Source organism: Thermobia domestica, chromosome 15 (assembly GCF_964235325.1).
Source record: "Thermobia domestica chromosome 15, izTheDome1.hap1.1, whole genome shotgun sequence".
Taxonomy (NCBI): Eukaryota; Metazoa; Arthropoda; class Insecta; order Zygentoma; family Lepismatidae; genus Thermobia; species Thermobia domestica.
In genome coordinates this window covers 111,738,722-111,757,923 of record NC_137468.1, presented here as the reverse complement: position 1 = coordinate 111,757,923, position 19,202 = coordinate 111,738,722, and the positions used below count along the sequence as shown (strand labels likewise).

Below are 19,202 nucleotides of genomic sequence, written 5' to 3'. Positions count from 1 at the left end.
AAAGCTATAATCATGTCAAATTTAATCATTGAAGCCCTGCAGGAAGTGCTCAATAATTTGAGGGTGTAAAAGGTGTCCCATATAAATAACATGGGAAAGATTTTTCAGTTCCCTATAAAACCACTGTAAGGTCGGAATTTTTTACTTGTACTGATTTACTTAGGTAGTGCTCACGAAAATGTGTAAGCATAACGAATTTCAAGTTTCTATTCCAATTCTAAGTACCTAAAACATGAGATTATAAGTCCAAAAAAAGGTCCATTTAAATAACATAGGGAAATTTTTCATCCCCTCTTTAGACCTCCTAAAAATTAAAAATATTCACTTTTGACAATTTTCCTGTGGGTTAGTTCCGGAAAGCTACAATCATGCCAAATTTAATCATTGTAGCCCTACAGGAAGTGCTCAATAATTTATGTCAGCTCATGTAGTTTTATATATAGTTAGGATATATCGGGTGTTGCAAAATAAGTGTTACAACTCTTGGGAGGTGACTCCTACCACTGAGACAAGAAAAAAAGTTCTCTTGAACTTTCGGCTATCGGACATAGTTTCAGATCTACAAGGTGCCGAAAGCGTGGGAAAATGACTTTCGGACGCCAATAGTTCGGAAACTATCCAACGTAAAGGGGGCGGGTAAAAAATTCACTGAAGAAGTCATACCTGCTCTATTGAATTTTGCATGTTTCACAATCCTACCATGCACGCGCAAGGGATTCCCCAAAGGAACGTAGGGAGTCCCGGATAATCTGCCAAATGAAAATTGATCTAAATGGATATGAATTGATAGGGTTTCTACCAGGTAACAATAATCCGTCTGTATTAAGTCGATATCTCGAACAAATACAAAATGGCGGACACCTTCATGCCTGTTGTGTGTGGTTGCATAATCGCCAGGTACGGATGCTGGTCAACAGTGACGTTCTGAGTATTGAGAGTAGCGAATTTGTACTCAAATGCTTTAGAAAGGCATCTGGAGTGTCGGTAGAGCACAACAGATGAAGCAGGGTGATTCACATGTGTCTAAACACGTAACAAAAAATGCCCAGAGATGCACTCATGCTCAGTAAACGTGAGTTCAAAGCGCCGGAAATGTAAGGATTAACGTCAAGAACATGAAAACCATTGCCAATTCACCAATAATATTCCATCAATCTGATGCAATATGATGTGCATCGTTGCATACTAATAAGGATGTAACAACTGAGGCTAAGTTGAAATTGATCAAGGGGACTCACTAAGAAACCGGGTAAACTGAATGTCACTAGTGGGATCGCATGATCGATATTGAAATGTGGCCAATGTGTGTGTTGATATCAGCATGTAGCTAATGGACAAATGTCAACATGTCCCACTACTGTTGGGACACCGTCTCACGTACGAAAACAAGGAAACTAAAGTTGTACATTCTGCTATTAAAACTGGTGCACTTTTTGGTAGAAAGTAACTAGAACACGATTGTATCAATGTCCCTCTGTTTGGGACACTGTCCCACAGTCGATACATATGCAATTAAATCTTTTAATCCATGGTTCAAATTCAGGTAGAGTGTTAAAATAACAAGCTTGTATCATGTCCCACGTCTTTTGGGACAAATGTCGTACTCGAAATATAGGAAAATACCTCCAGAAATTCCTATCTTACACACAGTGCACATGACAAGACAAAGACGAAAATGAACCAACACTACAGTTGGAACACCATACATATGGAAAATAAAACGACATGAGAAATAGGAGGAAACGTCTTAAAGCTCTGATTGTTTACAACTGTGCAGTAGGAGTAACAAAATAAAACATACAAGCATATCGGGAGGCTGTACAAGAGCGCTTGCCAAACAAAGTGGGTACTCCTCAAAGAAATGAATACAGAGAAAGCGAGGCTCCCTCGAGCCTCAGGGCTAGAGCGCTCGCTTTCGCTCGCGTGGTCGCAGTTTCCAATCCTATTGGGACCCCAAGGCCTCAGATTCAAGACCGGGTAGTTATTTTCCTATTTTTCCAAAGTAGGAGTAACGGTGTCCCAGGAGCAGTAGTGTCACATGTTGACATTTGTCCATTAGCTACATGTCGATATAAACACACACATTGGCCACATTTCAATATCGATCATGCGATCCCACTAGTGACATTCAGTTAGTTTACCCAGTTTCTTAGTGAGTCCCTTGCATAATTTCAACTAGGCCTCAGTTGTTGTATCCTTATTGGTATGCAACCGTGCACATCATATTGCATCAGATTGATGGAATATTATTGGTGAATTGGCAATGGTTTTCATGTTCTTGACGTTAATCCTTACATTTCCGGCGCTTTGAACTCACGTTTACTGAGCATGAGTGCATCTCTGGGCATTTTTTGTTACGTGTTTAGACACATGTGAATCACCCTGCTTCATCTGTTGTGCTCTACCGACACTCCAGATGTCTTTCTAGAGCATTTGAGTACAAATTCGCTACTCTCAATACTCAGAACGTCACTGTTGGCCAGCATCCGCACCTGGTGATTATGCAACCACATACAACAGGCATGAAGGTGTCCGCCATTTTGTATTTGTTCCAGATATCGACTTAATACAAACGGATTATTGTTACCTGGTAGAAACCCTATCAATTCATATCCATTTAGACCAATTTTCATTTGGCAGATTATCCGGGACTCCCTACGTTCCTTTGGAAATGAAATGAAATGAAATCTTTGAGTTTTACGTCCCACGGTTATGCCGGTTAGGCTAAAGGAGACGGTGATGATGAGAGATGAGTGAAATGGTGGAATGAAGAAAGTGGGAGGAAACGGGAGTACCCCGAGAAAACCCACGAGCACGGTGTTTGTCCACCACAAAGTTCACTTGGCGGGGGCTGGGATCGAACCCGGGACCCCAAACACCAGAGGTGAACGCTCTACCACTGAGCCACCGCGCCCCCCTACGTTCCTTTGGGGAATCCCTTGCGCGTGCATGGTAGGATTGTGAAACATGCAAAATTCAATAGAGCAGGTATGACTTCTTCAGTTTTTTTTTACCCGCCCTCTTTACGTTGGATAGTTTCCGAACTATTGGCGTCCGAAAGTCATTTTCCCACGCTTTCGGCGCCTCGTAGATCTGAAACTATGTCCGATAGCCGAAAGTTCAAGAGAACTTTTTTTCTTGTCTCAGTGGTAGGAGTCACCTCCCAAGAGTTGTAACACTTATTTTGCAACACCCGATATATATATATATATATATATATATATATATATATATATATATATATATATATATATATATATATATATATATATATATATATATATATTCCCTTATAACCTGTATTTAAAGTATTTCCATAGTCACAAGGTAATCACGTGTTCACCCATCGTAGCGCGAAACTTCTTTTCTATTGTGTCGTCGGTATTCTGTGATGTCAAACTTCCTTTCTATTGGTTGTCGGTATCAAGATGTAGCAATAAGGTAATTTACCCTACACCACCAACTTTCACTTCCGTCCATAAGGGTTCCAAAAGCCCGCGAAAACGTCAGTTAGTGTCTTGAGTTCAGCAGAGAAAGATGTATCTGAAAATTGCTCCGCATCCACAACAAGCGAACATCTATAAAAATATGTCCCGTATGAATAAAGTTTATGCCCTCCCATCTTTTTTTAAACAACAAGTATTATACGAAAGAACAAGTAATATTCAATTACAATCAAAGATTGTTCATCGAGTAAATTATTACGAAAGAATAAAATATATGATCCAGTTAAAGAAATCACGTGATACAGGTCATTCACTTTACAGGAAAATCCTCACCTGCTTTCACCTATGTAGCAATTAACAATACATGACTTTCTCTACCTTGTAACACATCTCAAAACCATTAGCACACACTACTTACAGCTCTGTCGGCATCTTTTGATGTTGACAAATACGATAGTCTCCACTTGTGTGGCCAATGTTTGCCTCAATTGCTGCCTCAAAATCTTCATTTTGTTATGTGTTAGTCTTCGGGCACGCGATGCGTCTTTAAGTGTTTCGTCACCGTCTTTGAAGTTGTTAAACCACCGCTGCACAGTCTGCGTAGTCACGAAACCCTCACCAAAGGCCTGTCATATCTTCCTCCCCACTGCAGCGGTGCTTGACCCCAGTTTGAACTCGTACAGCATGCACGCCTTTATGACGCTCTGTGGAGATCCCATGTTCATTTTGTCCTTACGCAAGTTCATGGTGTAACTGAACTGGCACAACCAGATAGTATGTTGGATACACTCACACCAACAACTGACCTTCGCCTTATCTCCATTCACATTCAACTCACGATGTGAGGGCCAATTGAACACATGCCATCACAAAAGCGACAGAACTTTATTGGTTACCTTTATAAATTCTACAATATTAACAACGTTTAGCGAGAAAAAAGGCATGTGATCCCTAATAGCAGAGGCAACTTGCAAACCACTTGCTGTAAGCTTGCATTTAAAATCGGCAAGCTTGCAGTCGGCTTGATTGGAAAACGTGCATGCATGCCGCAAGCTGGATTCCAATTGCATTCATGCTTGATGCAAGCGTTTTACACTGGCGGCAAGTCAATAGCCAATGAACAGTCCATGATGGTATGACGCTCTGCGAAGGATCTAAAGTATCGCTTGCAAATACAACAACAGGCAGAGTGTATGAAAGCACGCGTTGAAAGGGCAAGCGTAGAAATCTAGAAGCCAAGCACGCGCCAACTGGCCGAGATCTTCCTTGCTGCCCAAGAAGAGACATATACCAATCAGTAAATCTTATTGAGAGAATAAAAGTATATAAGTGACTGAAATTTCATGCGTGCCGGTAGTTTTCGAAAAAAGGAGAAAAAAGCAATTAATTTTTAAACCTAGAAATTGATGCTGCGCGAGAACCATAGTACTTATTAGAATGAAACTGATACTGAAATATCATCTCATCAACCTCTTCGTTATGACATTAGCCATATGACAGTACATGGTATGGTTAATGTGATAGTCTAAAATTGCCATTAAATTTTAATTTCTTTTGAAGTAAAATATCTCCCAAAAATAATGCGTATTACAGTCGATAATTTACATTGAGTTGAACAAAATAACTCATGTGTATTTTTAAAAAAATCGAAAAAAATAACTTCTGTGGTGCTAAAAAGGGTTATTCGTTGACAGTAATAATTACGTTTCTTGTTCGACTGGAACTTATTTATTTATGTAACTGTATGTGTGTGCAAAACACACTTGTCCTTCGCTAATGGTGGCAGACATACTTCTTGTAATATATGAAATGAAGACGAATATGAAGTAAAAAATGAAACATATATCTAAGTTCTCCTTCCGCAACATCATTTGCCGTGAGTATAGAAATCAATGTCCTAAAACTACAATTAATTGATTTCTAAATTCGAAAATAAGCTCTAAAATGGCTTCGACAACATTATACTTTGGTGATTTTAAAATAAAATTAAACCTAACTCTGTATCATGTGATCGTTTAAAATTAAATAAGCTATTTCAAAATATAGGGGAGTTCGGAAACCACACTGACAACTTTGGGAATCATACCTTATACGAAAACAGAAAATCATTATTGCGGATGCACAGATGCGTTATTTCGGAGTTGATCGGAATGATAAAATGACATATATTCAATTAGGATTGTACGCTGGTGATACCGCCTACTAGACGTCAGTACATAGTCTCCAACTCGTCCTCAGCCATCTTGAAAAAACAAGTCAAAATATTTTCTCAATTGTGCAATCAATGGCAACTGAACATCAACGCCAACAAAACACAAAATTTTAATAATATACTGTCATCGCCAGGGGTGCCCATCCCCCCCCAAAGCTGATGGCGCACTCCCCTCCAAAACTAATAATCTCTTCCCTCCTCAAAACTCAAGTCCTCTAAAAACAATTGCCCAGTGTAGCAGTATTTTTTATAGTACTAATAATTGTTATTTTTGTTGTTGTTTTTATTTCCTGTAGTAGTATTATAGAATGCGTGTAGTAGTAGTAGGGGCAGTAGTAATTATAAAAATGGCATTACTTTTATTAGTAGTCTTGGTAGTGTACAATACTAAATATGTTCTATAAGGATATTGAAGGGTATAAAAACTTTTACACACTGTGTATGGCACAGGTATTCTTTTTTTTTTTTTTACAATTAGTAGTATTATTTTTTTCTTTACAAAATATTGATATAATTCCCTTGTACAGGAAAAGTAAGATGCAAGTTACAAGTTATTGAGTTTGATACCAAAAGAAAATGTTGTCCTCGAAATTAGCCTACAAAAAGAAGTGATATCCAACAAAAAAAAACATTCCTGTAAAAGAGCCAAGTACGAGTGGCCTTAAAAAGAATTGAAATCACAAAAATAGGTGCCAAGTTCTGGTGGACAACAGTTACAAACACTCACTGGCTCACTTCAAATTTAGATTTGAAACTTGGCTGTTGTCTGTATGGTTACCACTAGCTCACAATTATGTCAAACTACTTTATAATTTTCAACAGACAACATAGGCAAGTTTCAAATCTAAATTTGAAAGTGATTCCTTGAGTGTTTGTAACTGTTGTTCACCAGAACTTGGCGCCATCCTTTCATATAGCAACTTGCGCGGTACTTCATTCATGGAGTTTCTAAGCAGGGGGTTAGGGGATTCATTCTCGAGATTAAAAAAAAAATCGCATCGTGTTCCAATGTTATTCTGACGACAGCAAAATTACTTATTCGACATTAGAGTAAAATTCTTCCCCAATTTTTTTAGTCCCCCAATCTTTTTCTCTATGGCACAACTTGCGCCATTCATGCCTCCTGTGGGCGGCCCTTCTCTTAAAACGAACCAACCTTTCCTTTCATACGGCTACTTGCGCGGTACTTCATTCATCGAGTATCGAAGCAGGGGGTACGGGGGTTCACCCCGGAAAATTTTTGAAAATTAGCTTCTCAAAATCGTGTTTTAATGCTATTCCGACAGTAAAATTGCTAGTTCGAAAGTAGAGTAAAATCCCCCCCCAAATTTTTCTCAATGGCGCAGCTTGCGCCATACATCCCCCCCTGTGGGCGGCCCTGGTCATCGCAACGTTATACTATCGACGTAAATAAACAATTTTTCGTCCAACAAAAACAGCTAAATACCTAGGCGTCATTTTAGATAACCGACTTACGCTAAAGGATCACATTATCCATCTCAAAAGTAAAGCTCTGAAAATTATATATTTACTCAAACACTTAATAACAAATCAGAATATGATTTCAAAAAACAGTGCAAGTATATACAAAGCCATTATCAGGCCAAGTTCATGTACGAATCATCCTTATTCACAATAACGAACACTTCGTTCCTAAAAAAAAACAGAACGGGTGTATCACAAATCAAGACTGCATAGCAAAGCTACATCAACTCAACATCATAAATTTGACATACTGAAATAATATATTCGCAAGCTTTGCTGTTCGACTACTTGACTCCATCTTCTGTGAGGAAAACTTCAGTCAAGTAGAACCAAATCTCAATGTTAGTATCATCCTCACAGCCTTAGGGCTATTAACTAACTAATTAACTAAAACATTCAGCTACTCAATCAATTGCATAGTTCCACAAGAATACACGAATGTCACTATACTCAATCAATAATTTTATCAAGGTAAATTCCTTGATTTGGTGCTTGAAACGGACTCTGGAAATGCTGCATCCACGCTGACCAACAGGATGATCACTTAAGATTTCCTCCAGGATTTCTATCTACAATACGCTACATGTTACACTTACCTTCAGACTTATTCTTTCACACTCAACCATACATATGTTATCTTCTCTAGACAAAGTAGTCCCAAGGCTAGACGGTCATTCGTATTTGGAATAAACTAACTTTCTTTTGTTTGTTTGTCTATTTTTCTTATTTTTGGAACGGCATTAACCAAAATATTTTTATATCTGGTACTTGTCTAATTTGTAGTTTCCTTGTTTTTTTCTCCCGTCCTTCAGATTTCTGTCTTCCCTTAGCTTATGTTAGACTGACACGTGAGACAGAAGATATCATGAACTTACTGTTGAAGATCAAACTCCTTCAGATTTTCTTGCCCATTTTATTTCGCACCAATATATGCAATTCTACAAAACGATTATTTTGTTATTTTTGTCATAATCATTGATATTAATAAAATATTGAAATTTATTAAATTCTATTGCAAAAACTAGAAAATATTTACCTGTGTGGAAGTTTTCAGCCACCACCACTCCTGATCAATTAATTGGTGTTCACAGAAAGATGAAGTCTTTTGTTCTTCCTCTTGAAGGAAATCACGTCTCTCCTTTAACTTCCTTCTGACTTCCACAAGAGCTTTATGTAACTTAATAACAGCAGTTGAATTGGCTGTATAAAATATAGAGACAAGAAAGAATAACATCGCAAAATAGTTTGATAAAAATGTACAACGATTCCTAACCTTATTGTAGTGTGGAGATATGAAACTCAGATAATGTGAGCGATCTCTTCAATTCGGGCACATAACCAGCCCAATTTCTTAGACGGGACTGAATTTAATATTGGGAGGAGCCACTGACAGACATGAAGAAACAGCACCAAATTGGTTATATGTATATCCGACTCCAAAAGTGCATTACCACCTGCAATTCTACTTTTCCTGCAATAGTAGGCAATCCAAAAAGCTCGGTCCTTGTGTTGGTTCAGAATTCGAAAGGCGTTGGACCAAACCTCAATTTTGTTACAAATATATCATTGTGGCAAACAGCAAAGAAAAGAATAAAATAAAGTAAATAGTTAAGAATGACGGGCTTATTATTTTGAGGAAAATGGATGATACAAAAAGTTACAAAATGATCTTACTTAAACAGTCGAAACAAGATAAATGATAAGAAATAGATATCAGAGGAAAGCAGTTTCTTAATTTCTTAAGAAAAAACAGAAATAAGAAAATAGGTTACATAATGTACCAAGTTTAATATAAACGCCTAACATCACAGAAATCAGAAAGCGAGACAAACACAAACTAAGGAACACTATTAGTGTAGTAGATTTACAGGCATCCCATGCAAGATAAACAGACGGAACCTATTTGTAAACCAAATTGTTATATTATTATTATTATTATTATTATTATTATTATTATTATTATTATTATTATTATTATTATTATTATTGTTGTTGTTGTTGTTGTTGTTGTTGTTGTTTCCTTTCCCGATCTCTGATTCTGCCTATGAGCATGTCTGCTTATAACGATCATGTGTGTAATTTTTGTCAATGAGCGGTCTCAAAGGCCAAATGGGATGGAAATCTCCGAGAGAGAACAAAACCACTTTCTTCTGATAAATTCTAGGTCAAAGTTCGAAGCACTTGTTTTTGACAGATGCTTTTTTCTTTCTTTTTCGGGAAGAGAAAAGTTTTGGAGCCTAGGAAAATACAATAAATTTCACGTGGATTTATTTACATTGCTATTTGTGGTAATAAAGAGATTGTCATTGGAAGACATTATTGCGAAATTTAAGTTTTGTTTCGTCATCCATTGCAAGTCTTATGGGGCCCTATGCCTCTCCCCAAGATCAATATCGAAAATTTAGGATATGGATATATCGTTGTTGATATATTTGCGATATCGAATGTTGATATGGTGAATATCGATATCGACGATATCGATATATCGACATATCGTATAGGCCTAAATCCGGGAAATGATATTTGAAATATATTGGAATCAATAATCAAAATCTAAATATGTTCTTGCATTCCGTATGCAACGTTGAGGGGGAAGAGGCTGAACCCGAACAAACATTTTAAGCTCAAAAAATTGTTAAAATAAAAGTAGTTATACTACACACATAATAGAAAACTATTACTGTAATTTATCTTTTACCTCTATTTCTGATTGTCATTAGAAATCAGCGACAATACACATACCTTACATACTATAGCAATATACTCTATGATTCTTCACAACTAAGCAAACCGGAAGATGAAAATCTTGTGATAATAAGGTGGAATGTTCTACAAAGTAATCATATCTCATTGTCCATATTTCTGTCAATTATTTTGACACAGACTCAGAACTACAAGATTAATAGAACTAGTAATAGGGGATTTAATTCCTCTACTAAAAGACGTCTGCTTTTTGCTGAGATTGTCAATTTTTAATATATAAGTCCCTTATCCCGGGCTAATTCTGGCTACCGGCGTTTCGAGGTAATCGGTACCAGAAAGTGTGAAGTTTATTGACTCTCAGTTCTCGACAGTTTGTTAAAAGAGATTTCACAATTTGTGTTGTTATTTCTTCGTTATAAAACACTTATGATTGACTATATTTAGAGTGAATTACTGAACTTATAGACTCCGCATAAAATGCGACTGTTAACACTTTGCAGCTAGGCTATCCAATATATATATTGTCTGGTAGAGAGACCCCATAGATCACACCCTCAGAGACCCGCATAGAGAGACCCCATAGATTTTCATCCCATAATCTTGTCTGATAAAAGACCTCCTGTCTCTCCTCCTTTCCTCTCTCCCATATTAAAATCAGTAACAACATAGGCACAATTCTATTTTCAAAATATACATGTATTAGTGTCAATAAAGTGAAATAATAAAAATGAGACGAAACGAGATTCATAAGTTGGTGTAGAGAGAAAATTAAACATATCTCAACGAAAAATTGAAACCAATATATATCTGTTAGAGGTACGGAAGTGAGAAAGAGAGAGAAAATAAGATAGAAGTACAAAAGAAAAGGCAGCACAGATACAAATATTAGATATGAACGTAGTAAGAAAATAACCTCACATTATAAAGTTCCTTTTCCAGGAATGCAACAGTAATATGGATATAGCGTTTTCTTTCAAATTTTTGTCAGAGCTATTCAAGTAAATACGCAGAAAATGCTTGAAAAATTCATTAAATCACTTTCAAAATGAATACGAAACTTGGTGATCAAATCAGATACTCAATTTCCATTGAAACTGAAAAGATCTGCGGCACATCTAGGATCATGCCAAAAGTTTAACACACATCCTGCCCTTCCGCGTGGTTCGGTGTGAAATTCGGTAGTGTTCATTAAATGTACAAATCCGACATACATTATAACAAATCTAGTAGGTTGAGTAGGTCATACCTTCCACTTCAGACTATTAATGCAAACTAAACAAAAAAAGGAAAAGGAAAAAAGAAAATATTGAAAAAAAGACTAAAAATTGAATGAGTCGTATTTTACTGCTAAATATCTATCAGAAAGAGCCCACAATAAAAGTCAAAATTGTATTATAATGAAAAGTTACAAATGTTTAAAAGAAAAATTGGATGTTGGTTCCTTATAGACGTAGTAAATCTTGCTTATTTCGCATTTCATACGTGGATAAAACAAATTGAAGAATTATAGGATGGAATTATAGCCATTATAATTATTATTTGTCCTTTTCCAACCAACATTTCTAAATAGTCTCTATCATGATACAGGTGTTTGGGTCCACTTTTTTACGGATTGCTCTTTTAGTATCAGAAATCACTCTTGATTCTTCACGATCACTTTGTGAAAAAAGACCTTCGTCTTGACCTTGATTCGAACCTATGCATTAAAACTCTGCTACTCGTGAGTCCGAGACGTTACCCCTACCCTACACTGCCACTTGAAACTATATTTCAAATCTTACTAAGTTCAGTTCTGCTCTTTGGAACGAATCGGCTTCTTTCTCTAAGGTTATTTACACCAAAGTGCACACAGAAATTCATTCATTCGAGAACCTAAAGACAAATTATTGCCCACTAATAAACGAAATAACATAGAATTCAGAAAAAATTACAGAAATAATAACATACTCTGCAGTAATTACGCCGTGTAAGTTCAAACCCCATGCCGTAAACTACGCCAACACCTAGTGGCCCACTTTCTGGAATACTTCGACCGTCGCTATAGCGACGCGTTGAAGGATTGCTGCTATGTGCCACTCGTGACAGGGTTTCGTCGAGTCGAAAGAGATATCTAGAGTCGGGATATTGAAGTTACCACCGCGTAGCAGCGAAGACTTGATTTTGGTCCACGCTCGTTCAATTCGTCGCGGAGAATCGCATAGGGATCAATACGAACTATCGCGTCATGTGTATGCGGTTATTGCAAAATTGGCGGCCCTGCAGCAGGGATCAGCGGTGGCCCCACTTTCGTGTTGAAAATTATACCAACAGCGGCAGTGATGCGACGTAAGGCCAATGAACCACAAAAATTACTTCCCAAAATATGTTAAATCGCCTAAGTGCGTAATTTGTTTACATTAAGGTGAGTCTAAAAAACCTCTTAAAATGTAAAAAGGGCATCCTGGGGTGGGCGCGAACCACCAACCGTTTGATTACTAAGCGAATGCTCTTTCGACTTGGCCATCGAGGTGATGAAGAAAACGTCGCTTGTAGAGGAATAAATCTGTGAGGTTTTTTGAATTTGGCTAAGCAGAGTATTCGACTAACTGTGTATATTGGACGATAACCGTTTGGGATCAGATAAAATCTGCTCGCCATGCTATTTTACAACAAAATGACGCGCGTCTATTTACTTTAGTTCATGTTTCTCCCATATTCACTTTCAAATGATTGGTGACATTTCCCATCCAAATTCAAACAATTATAAGCAATCATCTCAAGATTTCTCTCTTTATGGCGAGTCACGTTACTCTTGATTCCTGGAGCTAACTTTAGTAAAATTCGTCAGGAAAAAATAATCTAATATAAATAAAATAAAGAATTTGTTTGTGTGTTTGTCTGTCTGTGTGCCCAGGGACAAGACGAGTGGACCGACAGTTACCAAGATTTGGTCACAGGTATTTTGGTCCAGGCCCAAAATCAAGACTAAGCGTTTTTTTTAAATTTCAAAGCAGGGGATCTGAGAAAAGGCAGGCGTTTACCGGGACCGGCCTGGGAACCAGGCAAGTTGACCGAGAGTTACTAAATTTTGGGCATGTATACCTTGGTCCACGCCCCAGACCAAGGAGAAGAATGTTTGTCAAAATCCGAACCAGGAGGGTCTCACGGAAGGGGGGGGGGGTGACCAGGACCGACCTCGGGACCAGACAAGTTGAACGACACTTACCTAATTTTGATCATGGATGCCTTGGTCCAGGGCCCAGACCAAGGCGGAGAACTTCTGTTGAAATTCGAACCAGAGCAGTTACCGCGGGACGTTTACCAGGACATGTAAAACTAGTAGAAAATGACCAATATTACCGTCGAATTCATAGTTTTCGCGGTCGCTGAAATCAATGGTGAAAGTCCGATCGCAATAACTTCCAAATTCACCCAATTTGGCTGCAGGCCGGACATGTACAAGTAATCCAAAATTACGGATATTAAGTGTCAAATCCATAATCTTTGCGGTCGCTTAGATCAATGGTGACACTTCCATTAGCGATTACTTGCAATTCACCTACCATTGTATGCTGGTCGTGGGGCAACGGGAAGATACTGAGACATGTAAAAAGAGCCCAAAATGACCAATACTTTCACTAATCCATACTTTTCGCGGTCGCTGAAATGAATGGTGTTACTCCCACAGTCGTTGACTTCAAAATACTGCCCCCATGTGAAGAATGGGTATATTAATCTAATATATAATAATAACCGCATGCACATGGTCCGTTTGGTCCCTCCGAGATTCTCAGCGACGAATCGAAGGAGCGCGGACCGAAATGAGGTCTTCGCTGCTACGCGGTGGTAACTTCAATATCCCAACTCTAGATATCTCTTTCGACTCGACGAAACAATGCCACCAGTGGCACACTAGTGGCAATCCTTCGACACCTCGCTATAACGACGATCCCAGCAAGTGGGCCAGTAGGTGTTGGCGTAGTTTACGGCATGGGGTTTGAACTTGCACGGCGTAATTACTGCAGAGTATGTTATTATTTCTGTATTTTTTCCTGGATTGTATGTTATTTCGTTTATTAATGGGCACTAATTTGTCTTTGGTGTAAATAACCTTAGAGAAAGAAGCCGGTTCGTTCCAAACAGCAGAACTGAACTTAGTAAGATTTGAGATATAGTTTCAAGTGGCAGTGTAGGGTAGGGGTAACGTCTCGGACTCACGAGTTGCAGAGTTTCAAAGCGTAGGTTCGAATCCTGATCAAGACGAAGGTCTTTTTTCACAAAGTGATAGTGAAGAATCAAGAATAACTTTTAGTACTAAACAAGCAATCCGTATGAATATGGACCCAAACACCTGTATCATGATAGAGACTATTTAGAAATGTTGGTTGGAAAAGGGCAAATAATAATTATAATGGCTACTAGGACATTCCGAAACACTTAATTGGTCTGAAGTACCCATTTTATGTTATTGTTCTTAGAAAAAACACAATACCCTCTGTTAAATATGTTTCGGGTAGAGCAACTGTGGGTGTATTGATACTGTCCTAGACTTCCAAACCGAAAATCTCGGTTCGAATCCCCATCAGATACTATATTTCTTATAATAAAATATTCGCTACCAACGTTGGTTGGAGAAGATGCAAGGCGAGAATCCGAATAAACAGTGTGTGCAGTCTTATCATACACAGTAATGATAAGTAGTGTTCATATTTGTATTCGTCTCTCTCTTTCTCTATCATCTTGCTTGACGTTTCCTTATCATGTCTTGCATCTTTATTTTCTCTCTCAAACACACATACAAATAAACATTCTATATCAAGGAAACACGCAGTCTCTTTTTTTCCTGTGTGTTATCGAGTCTCAATCGAATCACCGTATCACTGCGATGATTAGTTTCAGTTCTAGCGTGTTCATTCTATCATTGCGAATTACAACATTATATCCGCAATAGGTGGAATCGAGAGTGGATATTCGCAACAGATAAATAATCAAAAATGACTAGAAAATGGCACCCTTTTCGGTTATTTCAAGACAGATATTAATTATATTAATTTCACACAAAATTCGTTTCCATCCTATAATTCTTCAATTTGTTTTATTCATGTATGAGACGCGAAATATGCAAGATTTGCTACGTCTATAAGGAACCTACACCCAATTTTCCTTTTAAACATTTGTAACTTGTCATTGATATAATTCCGACTTTTAATGTAAGCTCTTTCTGATAGAAATTTAGCTGTAAAATACGACTCATTCATTTTTTTCTTTTTTATATATTTTCTTTTTCTTTTTGTTCAGTTTACATTATTAGTCTGGAATGGATGGTATTACGTAGGCTACATACTAGGTTTATTATAATGTATCCAGATCTTTACGTTTAATGAACACTGCCGAATTTGCAACCAAACCACGCGGGAAGGAACTTTTTGCATGATCTTAGATGTGTCTCGGGACTTTTCAGTTGCAATGGAAATTGAGTACTTAGTTTGATCACCAAGTTTGGTATTCGTTTTGAAAGTGATTTAATGAATTTTTCAAGGATTCTCTACGTATTTATTTGAATAGTTCTGACAGAAATTTGAAACAAAACGCTATTTCTATGTTACTGCTGGATTCCTGGAAACGGAACTTTATAATGTTAGGTTATTTTCTTACTACGTTCAAATCCAATATTTGTACGTCTGGTCCCTTTTCTTTTCTACTTCTATCTCATTTTCTCTCTCTTTCTCACTTCCGTACCTCTAACGGATATCTATTGGTTTCAATTTTTCATTGAGGTATGTTTGTTTCTCTCTACATCAACTTATAAATCTCGTTTCTTTTCATTTTTATTATTTCACTTTATTGACACTAATACATGTATATTTTGAAATTAGAATTGTGCTCATGTTGTTGCTGATTTTAATATGGGAGAGACGAAAGGAGGAGAGAGAGGGGGTCTCTAGCAGACATGATTATGGGATAAGACGGTATATATTGGATGGCCTATTTGCAAAGTGTTAACTGTCGCTTTTTTATGCCGAGTGTAAAGTTCAGTAAATCAGCATGAATATACTCAATCATAAGTGTTTTATAACGAAGAAATAACAACACAAATTGTGAAATCTCTTTTAACAAACTGTCGAGATCTGAGAGTCAACAAACTTCACACTTTCTGGTACCGATTACCTCGAAACCTTGGTAGCCAGAATTAGCTCAGGGTAGGGGACTTATATGTTTAAAAAAATTACAATCTCAGCAAAATGCAGACGTCTTTTAGTGTGAGAGAAAAAAGGAATTAAATCTTTCATTACTAGTTCTATTAATCTTATAGTTCTGAGTCTGTGTCAAAATTATTGAGAAAAATAAGGAGAATGAATTATGATTGTTTCGTAGAACATTCCACGTTATTATTACGAGAAATTCATTACGTTTGCTTAGTTGTGGAAAATTATAGAGTATATTTTATAGTATGTAAACTATGTGTATTGTCGCTGATTTCTGATGACAATCAGAAACAGAGGTAAAAGATAAATTACAGTAATAGTTTTCTATTATGTGGGAAGTATAACTACTTTTATTTTAACAATTTTTTGAGCTTAAAATGTTTATTCGGGTTCAGCCTCTTCTCCCTCAACGTTGCATACGGAATGCAAGAACATATTTAGATTTTGATTATTGATTCCAATATATTTCAAGCATCATTTCTCGGATTTAGGCCTGTGGGATGTCGATATATCGATATCGATATTCACCATATCAACATTCGATATCGCAAATATGTCAACATCGATATATCCATATCCTAAATTTTCGATATCGATCTTGGGGGAGAGGCATAGGAGGCCCCTAAGATTTGCAATGGATGACGAAACAAAACTTAAATTTCGCAATGTCTTCCAATAACAATATTCTTTATTGCTACAAATAGCAATGGAAATAAATCCATTTGCAGATTTGCAATATTATATATTGTAATTTCTTAGGCTCCAAAACTTTTCTCTTCCCGAAAAAGAAAAAGAGAAAAAACACCTGTCAAAAACAAGTGCTTCGAACTTTGACCTAGAATTTATCAGAAGAAAGTGTTTTTGTTTCTCTCCTTCGGAGATTTCCATCCCTTTTGGCCTTTGGAACCGCTCATTAAAACAAGTGCACACATTACCGCTATATGCAGACATGCTCTTAGGCAGAATCAAAGATTGGGAAATTATTATTATTATTATTATTATTATTATTATTATTATTATTATTATTATTATTATTATTATTATTATTATTATTATTATTATAACAATTGGGTTTACAAGTAGGTGCCCATGTCCTTATTTTGCATGGGAGGCCTGCAAGTCTGCTACGCCAATGGTGTCCCTTAGTCTGTGTTTGTCTCCGTTTCTTGTAGATGTTTCTTGTTGTGCTGTTATGCGTTTATATTAATCCTTTACATTACGTAACTTTCTTTTTCACGAGTTTTTTGAGGAAGGAAAGAAACTGTTTTTTTTATATCTATTCTTACCATTCATCTTATTTGAACTGCTTAAGTAAGATCATTTTGTAACGTTGTATGTCATCCATTTCCCTCACAATAATAAAACCGTCATTCTTAACAATGTATTTTATTCTATTATTTGTAGTTTTCCACATTGATATATTTATAACAAAATTGAGGTTTGGTCCAACGCCTTTTTAACTCTCAACCAACCCAACGACTTACTTTTTGGGTTGCCTACTATTGTAGAAAAAGTACAGTTGCAGGTGATAATGCACTTTTGGAGTCGTCCATACATTTTTCGACGCTTTATTTGTGATCCCCAGTGCTTGGGAATAAAATACTTAGAAAGTGAATTAACCAGTGAATTGCCCAGTGAATTAACTCCTTTCCTAGGAATAGATTATTTCCTCCCCCAACATTTAATAAAAAATATGATCATGGAATATTTTTAAAAAAATGGTGACGGGAAATAATCTATACCTCTCATCGCACCCGACAAAGCATCCTGTCACCCTGCTCTCCTCACACGCGTGTTCCATGATTATTTCTGTTACAAGTGTTAGATTTTGGTATAATATGTCGTACACTTCTTTAAGAGTTCACAATCATTTACTCTTCATGCAACTGAAATCAGTAAAGAATAAAGTAGTGGTATTACATACTCACTCACAGAAAGAAATACACACAGCAAACGTATATGCTGTGCAAGCAATGGTATGTTTTGAAGCAGTGACCGCCAAACCGGCGATCGCGAGCTACTAGTAGCTCGCTGGTACATTTTCGGTCTATCGCGTTAACGCTCTGGTAGGTTATGTAATTAGTGTAAGTTTGTAGGCAATAAACAAACGTAAATTTTAATCAAAAGTTGGTAGGTCACAGTAGGATTTGAAAACGCAACGGTAACTCAGAAGCTTCATAACCATTGTTTTAAAGGTTGAGATTCGCCTGTCTTGGTTGTGAAGGAGAGTCGAACACTTCCGAACAGAGCCGAAAGTGAATGGATTCGCTAAATTCGTAGATGACTGGGCCATGTAACAATAATGAAGTTAAATGGAAACTAAAGAGTGAGAGGGGTAATGCGGAGCGTGGTAATAGATTCTGCTTATCTCATTTCGAAGCGCTGAACTTTAGCGAAACCTTTGCGTATTCCAAGCTGTCTACTTCTCATCTCTTGGCTAAACAAATATGCGTACTGTCTGATTGATATTCGAGATTTACTATTAAAAATTTAAATATTGCCTTGTTATTATCTTGTCCTGATGACCGAACTCTTCACCTTTGAATACTAGTATATTTAGAAACAAAATTTGGACAGGACATTCCTTTTGCCATAAAAACAGGGGATAAGAAAAGGCTTTTCGAACTACATATTTTAAAAGAGGTTAAATTGTGTTCAAATTACCATTTTAAAATAAAAATAAGATATATCATGTTAGAAACTTGATACTCAGTATAAAAGTTTCTCATCATTCATTTTTCATTCTCATTATTTCTCAGTAAAAATGTTTCAAAGTAAGAACATGTGTTTCAGTATTTTATCAAAATTCCACTCTTAAATGGAGAAAAAGGAGAAATTTTTATATTACAAGTTTCGACTCTTTATCGTGAAACTGCCAGATGTGAATCACTCAGGTTATGTGTGTAGAATTTGGTATCTAAACTCTTAATTAAAAATAAGAGAATACATGTTTCGACGTTTCCGACAGTCCCACTTCTAGCACGGGAAGTAATATTCTATAATATTCATATTTCCAATTCTTTATACGGAAAAATGTCATTGTGAAATAAAAATAAACACTTTAAGTTTTACGTCCCACGGGTATGCCGGCTAGGCTAAAGGAGACGTTGATGATGAGAATTGAATGAAATGGTGGAATGAAGAAAGTGAGAGGAAACGGGAGAACCCCGA

The 19,202-nt window shown here is 36.8% G+C and overlaps 1 protein-coding gene across 2 annotated transcripts in view; it reads right to left on the bottom strand.

Annotated features, from left to right (window-relative positions):
- The window catches only part of LOC145671891 (uncharacterized), an 84,595-nt gene that overhangs the window by 53,567 nt on the left and 11,826 nt on the right, over positions 1-19,202 (bottom strand). For both annotated transcript variants that reach the window (XR_014128557.1, XM_081741112.1), the window contains exon 3: positions 8,180-8,343. Coding sequence is in view for 1 of the 2 variants with exons in the window: in XM_081741112.1 (XP_081597238.1) it covers positions 8,180-8,343 (164 nt within the window). In the remaining variant the exon portion in view is untranslated. The remainder of the gene's footprint in view (positions 1-8,179; positions 8,344-19,202) is intronic.